This window comes from Portunus trituberculatus, chromosome 43 (assembly GCF_017591435.1).
Source record: "Portunus trituberculatus isolate SZX2019 chromosome 43, ASM1759143v1, whole genome shotgun sequence".
Taxonomy (NCBI): domain Eukaryota; kingdom Metazoa; phylum Arthropoda; class Malacostraca; order Decapoda; family Portunidae; genus Portunus; species Portunus trituberculatus.
The window spans coordinates 21,149,190-21,165,174 of record NC_059297.1 but is presented as its reverse complement, the minus strand read 5'-3'; the positions used below and the strand labels follow the sequence as shown (position 1 = coordinate 21,165,174).

The following is a 15,985-nucleotide window of genomic DNA, read 5'->3' as shown; positions in this document are numbered from 1 at the left end:
TAGTATATCTAGCAGAGTGTGGGAGTGAGCAGCTTGGTGATAGCGCTAACATAAATTTTATTCCAAATTCCATGCTGTTTTCATCGTCTTCAATTTCTTATATTTCTCGTGATTCTGAATTCGATATAAAAATACTGATCTGAGAAGGAAACTACTACTTGTTTCTTTTCTCCATTTTGAAACTTTCGCGTATGAATCTCTCTCTCTCTCTCTCTCTCTCTCTCTCTCTCTCTCTCTCTCTCTCTCTCTCTCTCTCTCTCTCTCTCTCTCTCTCAAGAATCGATATAGCAAGAAATACAAAATGTGTGATGTACAGTACACATACACATTACATTTAGGATCATTAGTTAGGTTACGATAAGATTTGCCGCTTTATAAATTTAGATTCGAAAAGCTGAAATATATAGAAATTATTTCTTAATAAAGGCAAAGATGAAAGAATAGAGTCAGTAATCAGGTTCTGAGTGGGTTATAATCAATAGGAAAATTTAAAAGATGGTTATAAAATTTACGAGAAGAGATGATAGGTATATGCAAATATTTGTATCTCGCACATAGATTACCACGTATAAGTCTGATGGCTTCTCATAGCTTCTCTTATATTCTTACGTGTGTTATATTGATGCATTACTATAGTTTCCTGGATCATGTGATGTGGTTCGTCAACTATCTGAAGCAGACACGAAACAAACAGGGGATATGTTGAAAATGTATATAGGTTATAGTAAGCGAATTCTTCATGTATTTTATTTTCATTATCTTTCACTAATCTATTTACCATTTTTCTTACTGAAGGGTATGAAATATTGATGTAGAGAATTATGTACTTCGAGGGTGCAGATAGAAAAAAAAGAGCACCACTTTATAACAATGATGCAGAGAATAACACTATCTATTTAATTACCGAAGCAAATACATGCAGATATGTTCCCTATGAGGAGTGAACGTAGCTTGTGAAGATTTTAAGAAAAAAAAAAAAACGCTATTTAATATCATCATACTACTACTATTCTAAAATGGTGAAATCATGAACAACACAACAGTAACATACATCAATACATTCCACTGGTCAGCGCTTCCATACAAACTCAATTTCTCTGGTCTGGTAAGAGTATACTGATGCTATTATAGGTTTTGTAACGAGAATCACTAGAGGAGGAAACTTGAGATTAATGAAAAGGCAAAATACGGTGGAAGTCAGTGCAGGAAGTTTTTCGACTTGTAATCCCAACTTAAAATTTATTGGGGATGTTTTTTGCCCAGATGCCAGAAGCCTCGAGGGGAGTTGAAATTTGAAAGATTTTGACATTTTACGAAAGATTTTGGCGTTTCACTGCTATAATTGTCCTAGTTTTCTGTTAATGTACTTGTCTTCATTTTTCTCATATTTCTTCTCTGTAGTTATATTTGCTATATACTGTGGAGCGAGCCTGGCTGAGTGAAAATATTTTAAAGTATTAATTTTAAGGCAGTATAGCGTTGTCTCCATCACTGCCATCATGTCTGCCTGTCCTGCTGCTCAACACTCATCGAGGCGGCCATTTTGTAGACTTCTTAAGGGGAATAGTACACTGCACCACCATCACCACCACCTGCACCACTATCACCGGCACCACCGCTGCCACCACCACCTCTGACTCAAACAGCAGTATCCAACACCTCCACTGCCACTCTCACCACCACTACTATCACCACCACCACCATCACCATCACTACCATCATCACCATTACTACTACTGCTGCTACCACTACCACTACTACTACCACTACTACTACTACTACTACTACTACTACTACTACTACTACCATTGTCTTTAATACTACTATTTTCACCACCATCACAATCGTCACAAATAATAATTGTATAAACACTTTTGCCATGGTCATTCCCTATAACTTCACCACCACCATCACTACCAACATCACAATCGACACTCTGTGAAGAAGAAAAAAAAAAGAAGACTAAGAACAACAACGAAAAGCAGCAGCAACAACAGCAACAACAACAACAACAACAACAACAACAACAACAACCACAATAAGAAAAAGAGCAAGAAGCAACAACACGAACAACAACAATAGCAACAACACAAACAACAAAAACAACAACAATGTCAACAACAACAACAACAACTTAACACAAAAAAGAAATGAAACCTAACAAGAAAACCACAATACCGTCACAACACAGCACACGACCACCACCACCACCACCAGCTGGAACCACGAACATATGTACTCAGGTGCTTAAACCAATTAAGGATTTGCATTTCCTGGCTGTTTCTCAGGTGGGCTGCGGGCGGGGCCGGGGCGTGTAATGGGTGGTTACTGAGGTGCCGGGTAACGCCACTTTCCACTTCGGCATTGTGTGGAAGGAAAGCTGCAGCTGAAATTATAGTGTGTGGAGGTGATTACGTGACCAGCCCTCGTGTGTGGCGGCTGGAGGGGGTTGGCCTGGCACTACGACGATGAGCAGGAAGAGGAGGAGGAGGAGGAGGAGGAGGAGGAGGAGGAGGAGGAGGAGGAGGAGGAGGAGGAAGACAACGACGACAAAAGCTTCGACAAGTAGGATCACGAGGAGGAAACAGGGAAAGAAAGAAAGAAGGAACGAACGAACAAACGAAGAAGGGCCTGACGAAAAAAAAAAAAAAAAAAAAGGAACAAGAAGATGTGAAAAAAGGAAGGAAAGTTAAAGGAAAGAAAGGAAAGAAGGAAACAAATAAGGAAGGAAAAACTAAGAGTACCGCTGAGGAAGAGTAAATAAAGGAAGGAGAGATGACGAGGAAGAGAAGGAGGAACAGGAGAATGGAGATGGGCAGTACACTTCAGACGCCGCTACGCCAGACCTCGTCCATCACTGGCGGCAGGAGGAACGAAAAGACCTTGTTTATACGGCGGAGAGAATATTACCACCCTTCTCCTCCTCCTTCTCTTCCTCATTCGCTTCTTCCACTCTCCTCCTCCTGTTGCCTCTGCTACTCATTCTTCTGCTTCTCAGTGTCACTGTTACCACCATCCTTTTCTTCCTTCCTCTCCTACAATGGTCTTATTGGAAGCTCGCTAGTACAAGGATGCTTATTACGAGTATTGTACTGTGCGAGTATAACTGTGCAGGAGTAACATGTTGTTACTGAAATACTGGTGGTAAAAACCACGTGTTGTTAGTGTTGCTCTTGTTGCTTTCTTAAAACAACAACAACAACAACAACAACAACAACAACGACAACAACAACAACTACCACCACCACTACTACTACTACTACTACTACTACTACTACTACTACTAGTAGTAGTGCTACTATCTACTGCTACTACTAGTCACTGCTATTGCTGCTACTTCAAGAAGCACCACCACCAGAAGCAGCAGCAGCAATGGCAGTAGCATTATTATTATTATTATTATTATTATTATTATTATCATTAATATCATTAGTAGTAGTAGTAGTAGTAGTAGTAGTAGTAGTAGTAGTAGTAGTAGTAGTAGTAGTAGTAGTAGTAGTAGTAGTAGTAGTATTGTACGAAGACGAATAATAATAATATTAATAATAATAAGAAGAAGAAAAAAGCAAAGATCAACAACAGCAGAAGTGACAACAACAACAACAACATTTTGATCTCCTCTACCACCAACAACGACAAAAAACAATCACACCACTACTATTTAATTCCTTCCCCCTATCGTGAGTCTGCACACAAGAACATACAAAATCAACCACAAGATCCACAACTCTGCCATCTCAGTACCTTAAAACAAACTGAGTCCGGTCAATCTCTCCAACCCTTTACTCTCACGCAATCAACTGACTAAAGGATGGGAGGATGAACACCTGTGGTACCTCAAAGCATATACGTATCCTTCTTAAGCTCAATAGTATCATTAGCAGGCATTTGAAACTTTATATTACGTGCATACACCTTGTTTACTCGCACCCTCAACACCTGCTGCACACCTGGCCAGCCACACCTGTTCCCGGCCACCTTCTCTTTTCCTCGCGTCTCCAGCCACGCCACGCCACACCTGTCAGTCTTGCAACACGGGTGATAAAAAGAAGGAGCACTACAGAAAACTGACAGTAATGAAGGGCGAGGGAACACACACGAGGAGAAAATACCCCGGCCCACTAAAGGGAAGGGGGTAAGAATAGCCTGAAAATATTGATGGGTTATTTCTCAACACCACCGCCACCGCCAACGGCACCTTTGGCCGCCGCCCTGTCGCTCGCCACAGCCCGTCACCACCGCCCGCCACCGTCACTCACTACGGTAACTACCTTTACAACTACTCTACTACTTCTATTACTACTATCACTACTCCGGCCGAACTGAGCTGTCTTTTCTTCTTCATCCTCATTTCCTTCTTCTTCTTCTTCTTCTTCTTCTTCTTCTTCTTCTTCTTCTTCTTCTTCTTCTTCTCCTCCTCCTCCTCCTCCTCCTCCTCCTCCTCTTCCTCCTCTTCCTCCTCCTCCTGATCGTGGTCTTTCAGATCTTTGTTTTTTCTTCATTTTTCCTCCTACTCCTCCGCTAATTACTCCTACCAGTACCATCGCACCACCACCACCACCGCGTCACCACCAAATCACCACCACGTCACAGCACAACCAGCCAGCCACTCGCATCTCCAGGACACATACGTCATAGCCAACCACAGCACTTCCATCACCAGCAGCAGCAGCAGGAGCAGCACGCGACGCATCTTTACAGCACCCTCATCACCACTGCTAACATGACCATCATCACCTCTACCTGAGTGAGGGACAGGAGCGCAAGGAGGAGGACGGGAGGAGGAGGAAGGGACGGAGGAGGTGGTGAGGGAAGCCCAGATAAATAACACACGGCTAATATAGATGGTCACAATATTTATTTTCACCAGATTACAATAATGACAGCGGCGATGATGGAGCGACCCCGTAAATTGTGCACAACCCAGCAATACCCGAGCGCATGGCCACCCCGACGCCTTCCGCCAATTTATGTTCCCTCTAACACAGTCAAAACAATCACCTCCTTCACTTATTACAGGGTGAGCCACGCGTTGCCTCCTAACCAGCCACCCATAACGTCAAATTACTCTAAGTGGACAAAGTTGTTGAGAAAAACCCTTGAGTAAAATACCAGTGTTTTTGTGTGAGTGTAAGGCGGGCAGACAAGGCCGTCTCATCTCACGGTACAAGCAAGTAATCATTATAATGGTCTATCTATGAGAGGGTGGAAAAGGTGCCGCTACTACTACTACTGATGCTGCTGCCGCTACTACTACTACTGCTACAACTATTACTACTACTACTACTACTACTACTACTACTACTACTACTACTACTACTACTATTGCTAATACTGTTACATTATAAGTCTACCAATGAAAGGGTGAGGAGATAACACTTTATCTACTACTACTACTACTACTACTACTACTACTACTACTACTACTACTACTACTGTGTGTGTGTGTGTGTGTGTGTGTGTGTGTGTGTGTGTGTGTGTGTGTGTGTGTGTGTGTGTGTGTGTGTGTGTGTGTGTGTGTGTGTGTTAAGGGCTATGGTTACCAGCCACCACTACCTCGCATAGCTGATGCACCTGGCCAGAACCTTCTCATTAGGGCGAATTACGACCGCCACCTGTCCATCACACACACACACACACACACACACACACACACACACACACACACACACACACACACACACACACACACACACTTTTTTTTTTGAGAGAGGGAAAGGAAAAGAGATGACGAAAAGGAAAGCAGAAGAAAGTAAGTTAGAAAAGAGAGAAAGAGAACGCACAAAGTCAAGAAGGTTGTGGAGAAAAGGAAGAGCAAGGCGGGAAAGAAGAACTGAAAAAGTGAAAGAAGAGTAGGTACGAGAGAGAGAGAGAGAGAGAGAGAGAGAGAGAGAGAGAGAGAGAGAGAGAGAGAGAGAGAGAGAGAGAGAGAGAGAGAGAGAGAGAGAGAGAGAGAGAGAGAGAGAGAGAGAGAGAGAGAGAGAGAGAGAGAGAGAGAGAGAGAGAGAGAGAGAGAGAGAGAGAGAGAGAGAGAGAGAGAGAGAGAGAGAGAGAGAGAGAGAGAGAGAGATGTGAATTGTGTTATAAAAAAAGAGAAGAAAAAATTAAGGGAGTGAAAGAAAATTAAGAGAATAAAACAGAAGGAAGCAATGAAGAACAGGAGTGGTCAGTAACGTAGAGGAGGTCTCAGTGAGTGGTGATGAACTAGGAATCGAGAAAATCGCGTTTCGCATTGGCGGACTAATGGTATCGGTTTCTGGGTAGTACCTCCACTACTTTCCATGGGATATGGCTGAAGTTGCACGGATCTTTATGTACTGTGCGTCTTTACTGCTCTTGTGATAAATCAACAATATTGTGATAAAACAACCTTATTAACATGGAAAACATTCTTGTGATCTCGGCTAATGATCCCCGTTGCCTTGGAATATAGTCATAGTTATTTATTTATTTTTGTATGTAGGGAAGAGGGTCAACCAAGGGTCAAAAAAAGAAAAGATAAAAAAAAAGGCCCACTTTAGTGCTGGCTCTCTAACAAGGAGAAAAAGCGTCAGCCAGAATTAGGGAGCAAATGCCTCGATACCTCCCTCTTAAAAGAAGACAAGTCGTAGGAAGTCGAAAATACAGAGTTTACCAGTGTAAGGTATGAATGACTGAGAGTACTAGTTAACTCTTGCGTTAGAGAGTTGGACAGAATAGGGATGAGAGGAAGAAGAAAGCCTTGTGCAGCGAGGCCGCAGGAGGAGGGGAGGCATGCAGTTAGCAAGAACAGAACAGTTAACATGAAAATAGCGATAAAAGATAGAAAGAGATGCAACATTTCGGCGGTGAGAAAGAGGCTGAAGACAGTTAGTCAGAGGAGGGAAGTTGATGAGACGAAAGGCTTTTGATTCCACCCTATCTAGTAAAACTGTGTGACTGGAAACCCCCAAACATGAGGAGAGTACTGCATACACGGGCGTATAAGGCCCTTATACAGAGTAAGCAGTTGGAGGGGCGAGAAAAACTGGCGGACACGCCTCAGAACACCTAACTTCATAGAAGCTTTTTTAGCAAGAGATGAGATGTGAAGTTTCCAGTTAAGATTATGACCAAAAGATAGACCGAGGATATTCATTGTGGAAGAGGAGACAGTTGAGTATTATTGAAGAAGAGGGTATAGTTATCTGGAAAGTTGTGTCGAGTTGATAGATGGAGGAATTGAGTTTTGAGGCATTGAAAACTACTAGATTTTCTCTGCCCCAATCGGAAATCTTAGAAAGATCGGAAGTCAGGCGTTCTGTGGCGTCCCTGCGTGATCTGTTGACTTCCTGAAGGGTTGGTCGTCTCTGAAAGGACGTGGAAAGATGTAGGTGGTATCATCAGCGTAGGAGTGGATAGGGCAAGAAGTTTGGTTAAGAAGGTCATTAATGAATAATAGAAAGAGAGTGGGTGACAGGACAGAACCCTGAGGAACACCACTATTAATAGATTTAGGAGAAGAACAGTGGCCGTCTACCACAGCAGCAATAGAACGGTCGGAAAGGAAACTTGAGATAAAGTTGCAGAGAGAAGGATAGAAGCCGTAGGAGGGCAGTTTTGAAATCAAAGCTTTATGCCAGACTCTATCAAAAGCTTTTGATATGTCTAACGCTACAGCAAAAGTTTCACCGAAATCTCTAAAAGAGGATGACCAAGACTCAGTAAGGAAAGCCAGAAGATCACCAGTAGAGCGACCTTGACGGAAGCCATACTGGCGATCAGACAGAAGATTGTGAAGTGACAGATGTTTGAGAATCTTCCTATTCAGGATAGATTCAAAACTTTAGACAAGCAAGAGATTAAAGCTATAGGACGGTAGTTTGAGGGATTAGAACGGTCACCCTTTTAGGAACAGGCTGAATGTAGGCAAACTTCCAGCAGGAAGGAAAGGTAGAAGTCGATAGACAAAGTTGGAAGAGTTTGGCCAGGCAAGGTGCAAGCACGGAAGCATAGTTTTTGAGAACAATGGGAGGGACGCCATCAGGACCATAAGCCTTCCGAGGGTTTAGGCAAGCGAGGGCATGGAAAACATCATTACGAAGAATTTTAATTGTAAACATGAAATAGTCAGAAGAAGGAGGAGAGGAGGGACAAGCCCAGAATCATCCAAGGTGGAGTTGTTAGCAAAGGTTTAAGAGAAGAGTTCAGCTTTAGAGACAGGAGAGATGGCAGTGCTGCCATCAGGATGAAATAAAGGAGGGGAAGATGAAGAAGAGAAGTTATTGGAAATGTTTTTGGCTAGATGCCAGAAGTCTCGAGGAGAGTTTGAGTTTGAAAGATTTTGACATTTTCTACTTATGAATGAGTGTTTGGCAAGTTGGAGAACAGACTTGGCATGATTCCAGGCAGAAATATAAAAAGACTAAAGCGGGTGAGAGACTAAAGCGTTTTCAGAATACGGGCACAAGACCATATAACGTTTCCCAGCGATAAGTTTATTCCACTAGTATACCATTGTCTGGTCTGGATTCTAAAACGTATCGCCATCATACATCCTTAACTTTCAATACACTCTAGCAGAAATTATTTGAGACCTTTCATAATTTTTTCACGATTCTTGAGGTACTTCAACAGGGTTTGAAAACTTAGCTAATTAATCAATATTGCCTTTGAAAGCAGTTATGATGCGAGATTAAAGTGTTTTGGAATAGGAGTCACTATTTCACTAATGAGATACTCAGAGGGTATACAGAGGCAGGTCACTACGCCAACAAAAGATCTGATGGTGAATGAAATCTGAGGTGGTGGAGGATTGCGTTTTAAGAAGATTGATGGGTGAGCTGCTATGGCGACCCATGATGGAAGCACCTCAGAGAAAAACTAAGTATTTCGGAATTCTTTTGGGAATAATGCATTACCTTTTGGAGGGTCGTCTATCTAATTTCGAGGAATGGGAGTCATCTGTACAAGAACACCTAAGACAGTGAGTACTTTGAAAAGGGTTATACTAAATATAAGAACATAGGAACGTAAGCAGAATGCGGAAGGCCATTTTATGCTCATATTGTAGCTCATTAATAAACCTACACAAGATATTGCGTGAAAGAACCAAACCTGCGGAACTTATCAATTTGGTCTTGAAAACCGTAACCATCAACTATACTGTATTTTCATAGATGCTGGTTAGTTATGAAGAAAGCTCCATGTAAAGACTAAAATAGATTTGAAAATTGAAGATCCTATGAGAAAGTATTGATTGGCCCAACATAACGTAGGACTTGCCGAGCACTATAATAGTGACCAACGGAGAGTTGAGCAAAATAGATAGAGATTATGATCTGCATTTTGAAACTGTTCTTCCATGAAAGCTCTTTACAGGCTTTAGAGATGGTTAGTAATAATGTTCTCATAGAATTTCATTTCATTAGTAATGTGGAATCCTTGTTAAGCAATCCCTGATATCATAAAATCCTGAAAACTATAATATTTTCCAATAGAACGCATTACACTACCAATAGTTTCGTGAAAACAGCCTTCAAAACCTTAACAGCTTTCACTGGAAGCTGTTAAACTATCACTGCATCGTGAAAACACCCTTGAAAATCCCTACTAACTTCCATTACAGATTTGAAAGCAATCGGGATTAGATACCGGAGAGGTTAAGAATGAGTTTCTAAATTTACATGAATCACCTCAAATTAGCCTGTGGTGTTGGTGATACAGTGGCATGGAAGCAACAGAAATATCTATATAAATATAAGATGAAAAAGGGATGTTCGCGGATCTCAAAATTATGTTGGGACGTGACAAAAGTTATGATCCCGATAATAAACACTTCATATCTCGGTGCCAAGGTTTTTACTTAATTACGAGTACTTATCCCTTCTTCAGTTCAATATTTCAGTGTTTCTATTCTATTACGCTCCATAGAAAGAAACATGAGAGAATGAGACATGAGGAGATATAAAGAGGATAGTGTCAACAACTCAACAAGAGCCAGCGACGTGTCTTTCAGTGTTCTCTTCCACTCCTATGCATCACTTTCATTTCTTTTAACTCAAGTATTAGTCTTACTGTCAGCGGAAGGTAGGGAAAAATAAGATGTTGGGAAAAAGTAACGACAAAGAAGTAGAAGAACAGAAGAGATAAGGAGGGGGAAACAGTGAGAAGTGGAGAGAGAGAGAGAGAGAGAGAGAGAGAGAGAGAGAGAGAGAGAGAGAGAGAGAGAGAGAGAGAGAGAGAGAGAGAGAGAGAGAGAGAGAGAGAGAGAGAGAGAGAGAGAGAGAGAGAGAGAGAGAGAGAGAGAGAGAGAGAAAGAGAAAAAGAAAAGTGAGACGTTCAGAGATGGAGAGGGAGAGAGGAAAGAAAAAATAGGAGAAAGATATAATGAAGCTACGAAGAAGAAAAATACAGAAGAAAAAAAAATGATTAAGAAAGAAAGCAAGAAAGGAAGAAATGGAGGCAGAATTTAAGTGGTAGAAAGAAATAATAAAGAAAGATGGGAGGGTTGGAGGGACGCAGGATGACAAGGATGAAAAGGAAGAAAGAAGGAAAAATGAAATGAAAAGAAAATATGTGAAGGAAATGTTTACTTGATTTCTCTCTCTCTCTCTCTCTCTCTCTCTCTCTCTCTCTCTCTCTCTCTCTCTCTCTCCCTAGACCGTGAAGGAATAATCAATCAATTTTCCTCCCACCACCAGTCCTCTTCTTCACTTTCCGATTCTCTTCCACTCATCTGTTCATCGCTTTCCTCCTCTTCCTGCTCCTCCTCCTCCTCCTCCTCCTCTTCCTTCTCCTCCTCCTCCTCTTTTTCTTTATTCATTAGTTCTTATCCACAGTCCTTCTCTCCTCGTTCCCTCTTCACTCTCTTCCATGTGTCTGTTTTATCAGTTTTCTTCACCATCATCGTCAACCTTCTCTCCACAAATCCTTCTCTTCTTCTTCTGTGTTTCTGTTTTCTTTGTTTTAAGTTGATTGTTACGTCTTTTCTACATCTTTATTTCACATTTCCTTTATTTCTCTTTTCTCTACATTTATTCTTCATTCATTCTGAATTTATTATTTCTTTTTTTTCAGTTTGCTTTTTCTCTCTATTTTTTTTTCCGCTTCTTATTTTCCCTTTACTACTTTTTACCTTCTACTTTTCTTCATTCTTCTTCACTTTTCCTCACTCTTTCCTCAACCAACTTTCATTTTTTTCCCTCTTTCCTTCTTCTCTTTTATCACTTCCTCCCGTACCTTTCCCATCTTATCTCTTTTCCCTTCCTCCCTCCTTCCGTTCCCTTATCCTACCTTTCTTCTTCCTCTTTCTCTCACTTCTTTCATTCACTTTTCTCCCTTCCGTTACCTTGCTCTCCCTAACGTTCTATTAATGATTCACTTTTCCTACCTTACACCTTCTCCCTTCCTCCATCTCTCTCTCTCTCTCTCTCTCTCTCTCTCTCCTTCCCTTTCCTCCTTCCAACTTTCTTCTCCCTCTCCTTCTCATTCCCTCTGCCTCTGTCTGCAACAAGGAAGGAGCGTCTGGCTTGGCTGGCGGCAATGAAGGTATTTTTCCTACCGATAATTACTTGCGCTCCATTTTGAATGCTCGGTAAACAGACGTGACCTTGTACCACGTCTTATGTAAGTTTGCTCTCCTATCCTTCATTCCCTCCCTTAGCATAGACTCCTTTCTTCCTTCTTCCTCTTACTTTCTATCTATTTTTTTTCTATCTTTCTCGTTTTATTTTATTTATTTTTGTTTTTGTTTCCTATGTTTTAAGTAAGTTTGCCAGTTTCTTTTCTTGTTTCTCCTCCTTTACATATATCTTTCCTTCTTTCTATCCCCTTTTTTTTATCGTTTTCTGTCTTTTCTCGCACTTCCATTTTCATATTCTTTTGATGTTATTCTATTCACGTTTGAAGTTTGTTTTTCTTTCCTTCCTTCTTTTTTTTTTCTCTTCCTTCATATAGATCCTTCATCCTTCTTTGCATTGTTTTCTTCTGATTAAACATAACTAGTTTTTTTTTTTTTTTTACAATTTTTCATCTATTTTCTTACTGTCCTTTGAAACGTCTCTATCTAATCTTGTCCTCTTTTCCTCCCTTCTTCCTTTTTAGCTGTTCTTTTCTCTCACATCTTTTTCTTTTTTATATCTGTCTTCTTATCTCTTTCGTCCTTTCCATACTTTATCTAATTTCGTCTCCTTTCTCCGTTTCTCAATGTGGACACGGTTAGATTCAGCTCATCCTTTCCTATTTCTTTTTCTTATCATTTTACTTTTTATGCGTCTATCTTATTTAGGTTAGATTCCTTCTCATCTTTCTCTTATCTTTCTTTCTTTTTTTTTTTTTTTTTTTGTTTACTAGTCACTGTTTAGTATCTTTTTCCTCTCTGCTTCTTCTCAGTGAGCTTATTTTTCTTCCCTTCCTTCCTTCCTTGCTTCGTTTTCCTATTTTTCTTTCTCTTTTATATACCTTTCTTCTTGGTTTTTTTCTTGTTTTTTTAGTTTTCCCATTTTCTTTCCTTTTCTCTATCTTCCTTATCGGCTTTTTTGCTTTTTTTACTGTCTGTCTCTCTCTCTCTCTCTCTCTCTCTCTCTCTCTCTCTCTCTCTCTCTCTCTCTCTCTCTCTCTCTCTCTCTCTCTCTCTCTTAATCTTTTATTTTATTTTGTTTTTTCTCCTTTCGCTTGGTTCCCCGGCTCGAAGGGATTCAATATGAAATAAGGTTAGACGGGAGAGAAGGGAGGGAGGAAACAACACAAAATAAAACAAAAGAAAAGAAAAGGAAAAAAAAGGAAGAAAGGTAGCTGTGATTTTCTAAAGAAATAAGAAAAAGAAAGAAAAAAGACAAAAAGGAGAAAGGTAGATGTGGTCCTATAAACAAAATGTTGGAGAGAGAGAGAGAGAGAGAGAGAGAGAGAGAGAGAGAGAGAGAGAGAGAGAGAGAGAGAGAGAGAGAGAGAGAGAGAGAGAGAGAGAGAGAGAGAGATACAGGCCACAACAGACCTTGCGATGCTCACGAGGTGATCTCCCTTCATATTACTAAATTGATAGAAGGAAAAAAGGTTGTTTCTCTAGCCTTCCCTGCCCTTCGGCGTAAGTCGTAAAGGGAACAGATTAGAAATACATATCTCATGGAATTAGAGAAATAAAATCCCAAAAGGAACTTTTATAGTATAGAATTAGAATAGATCAAGAGATAGCTTTTTTTCTCGAAGCAAGGAATTATAAATTCTAACAAACAAACGCTGTTAACCGCAGATTGGAGATAAAATATTTATCAAGATAGTGTTTAAAATTCTCAACTGTATTGGAGTTTATCACGTGTCGAGGGAGCCCGGTTCAAAGATTGATGACACGTCGGGAAAAAATGTTTTGTTTTGTTTTTCTAATCATGAGAGTGGAAGGTTTTCCCAACTATACTACTACAATCGTTTCCTCGCATGTAATTTGGAGACTGTCGTGAAGTATTTACCACAGTCCATGTTGTCAATGCCTTTCAGCATTTCAAAGACTTCTCTTAGTTTTCTTCGAGTTAATAAGAATAAATCTAATTTCTTAAAACACTCTTCGTATGATTTGTTTGTTTTGATTATTAACATTTTTATTGCCCTACGCTAAACTGGTTTTCTGGTAATAGGTGCACCATGCTTGAACGCAATATTCCAAAAGAGACGAACTAGAGAGGTATATCGTGAGGATTATATCCTTAGAATTATACTCAAATGATCTGCCGATTAAGTCAATTATTTTATTTGTTTTCTTTATAACTTTTAAAGATAGCTGGTTAGATTTTAGGTTTTCGATATTGCTACTCCTAAATCAATTTTACTGTTCACACTTCTAATTAAGGTACCTACCATTAAAAATATACTTTGCTTTTTCATTTCGATATCCTATATGCATCATTTTACACTTATACACAATGAAACTCACCGATCAGGTTTGCCGCCACTTTGACAACTTGTCTATATTGTTCTGCATTGTTCATTAAAGACTATGATATTTGGTATTTTGGTTTCATCAGCAAATTTCAATACTATACCCGTAACATCATTATCTATGTTCTCTATATACACAAGAAAGAGAACAGGGTCAAAGACTGATCTCTGTGGCATCCCGTTGGTTACGTTAGTTCACTTGGATCCTTTTCCATTTATTATTACTCTTTTGTTTATAGTTGTTCAGCGCGAGAAAGAGAGACTTGGAAGGTGCCGTTATGCAAGTAGAGAGAGAGAGAGAGAGAGAGAGAGAGAGAGAGAGAGAGAGAGAGAGAGAGAGAGAGAGAGAGAGAGAGAGAGAGAGAGAGAGAGAGAGAGAGAGAGAGAGAGAGAGAGAGAGAGAGAGAGAAACTTGATAGGTACTGTTATACACGGAGAGCATTTATTGTTATTGTTTTTGTTGTTGTTGTTGTTGTTGTTGTTATTGTTGTTGCTATTCTTGTGGTAGAAGTGATGGTGGTGGTGGTGGTGGTGGTGAAGGTAATGATGGCGGCGAACAATATTACTCTGCATTCTTGCTTACAGTTGATCAATTAATTTTCATTGTGTGTGTGTGTGTGTGTGTGTGTGTGTGTGTGTGTGTGTGTGTGTGTGTGTGCATTCTTGCAGTCTGACAGTACGGAACGAGCTCAGAGCTCATTATTTCCGATCTTCGGATAGGTCTGAGACCAGGTACACACCACACACCGGGACAACAAGGTCACAACTCCTCGATTTACATCCCGTACCTACTCACTGCTGGTGAACAGAGTGTGTGTGTGTGTGTGTGTGTGTGTGTGTGTGTGTGTGTGTGTGTGTGTGTGTGTGTGTGTGTGTGTGTGTGTGTGTGTGTGTGTGTGTATACCAAGCTTCATACAGTACACGCCTCGAGGCCCCAGACACCCTGATAAGGAAGCCTGTATAGATGCCTGGCAGTGTTTTCAACCCTGCGTATGTACGAGTAGCGGTATGCTCCCTGCCAGTGTCCTCAGGCGCCCCATTCCTCGTGTAGCCATGTGGCAGTGAGTGACGTGCATGTGTTTCCAGAGCATCAGGTAACGGATGAAAGATGGCATGACATTCTTTGTAGTGTCTTTAAAATGCGACAAGTTAAACAGGCAAAAGAAGTAGAAAAAAAAGTATAATAAACAAATAATTAAATAAGGTAAATAAAAACCGAAAACAATAAAATAAAGGAATAAATTAATTAAATGAAAAAAATCAATGTAAGTACACCAATACATAAAAATCAATGATGAAATTTATGACAAAATTATATAGTAAATAAACAAATGAATGAATGAATAAATAAAAGTATACATATATAAATGAATAAATGATCATTAACATGACAATAATAATGATGATAATAATAATAATAATAATAATAATAATAATAATAATAATAATAATAATAATAATAATGATCGTTTGAAATTCCAAGGTCACGCAATTAGTGGAAAAAGAGGAATGGAAAATGAAAACGTTATGCTGACTTGAGCAATAATTCTGGACAGAAAGGGAATATGAGCAATAGGAAGACAGAAAGAAAAAAAAATCCTTATGCAATTTAATAAGAACTTTGGAACAAAATAAATAAATAAATCGGAAGCTACAAGAAGCCAGCAAACCGGCAGTCTCTGTATAAACGAGTCTATCTATTTCTACTATTATCCCAATCCTATTCATAAAGTTATCTTTCAAAGCTCACCATTTCCTCGGTGCTAACTGATTACAGGTATGTTATTTTATACATGTTACTTTATCTGAGAGCCGAATTCTTCATATTGCTTGTATCAAATATTAGTCAAGTTTAAACATGGTCAGCCTTTCGCTCTTCGTTTTGAAAGCCAGAGCAGGTGGCGACGACAGCGGCCTTCACTGCAGGTGCTCCTTGCCGCGTGCCGCTCTCACCTCGGCAACACCTTGTCAGTGAGTCTCAGAAATGAAGTCCAAATAAGAGACGCAGGAGAAAAAACTGTATCGATTCAATAACTGGTCGAGAGAGAGAGAGAGAGAGAGAGAGAGAGAGAGAGAGAGAGAGAGAGAGAGAGAGAGA

At 40.1% G+C, this 15,985-nt stretch overlaps 1 protein-coding gene across 1 annotated transcript; it reads left to right on the top strand.

Annotated features, from left to right (window-relative positions):
• Window positions 1-1,027: 1,027 nt before the first annotated feature.
• Window positions 1,028-5,348, top strand: LOC123518004 (integumentary mucin C.1-like). The gene is made up of 5 exons (XM_045278505.1): window positions 1,028-1,105; window positions 3,166-3,279; window positions 3,885-4,020; window positions 4,328-4,411; window positions 5,251-5,348. Exons 1-5 carry the CDS (start codon window positions 1,028-1,030, stop codon window positions 5,346-5,348), a joined length of 510 nt encoding a protein of 169 aa, XP_045134440.1.
• Window positions 5,349-15,985: the final 10,637 nt, after the last annotated feature.

Coding starts and splice junctions, on each gene's coding strand:
- LOC123518004 (XM_045278505.1), top strand. CDS start 1,028: ATGAACAACACAACAGTAACATACATCAATACATTCCACTGGTCAGCG. Junction 4,021..4,327: donor AGCCACGCCACGCCACACCT/GTCAGTCTTGCA, acceptor GGCCGAACTGAG/CTGTCTTTTCTTCTTCATCC. Junction 4,412..5,250: donor TTCTTCTTCTTCTTCTTCTT/CTCCTCCTCCTC, acceptor CTGCTGCCGCTA/CTACTACTACTGCTACAACT.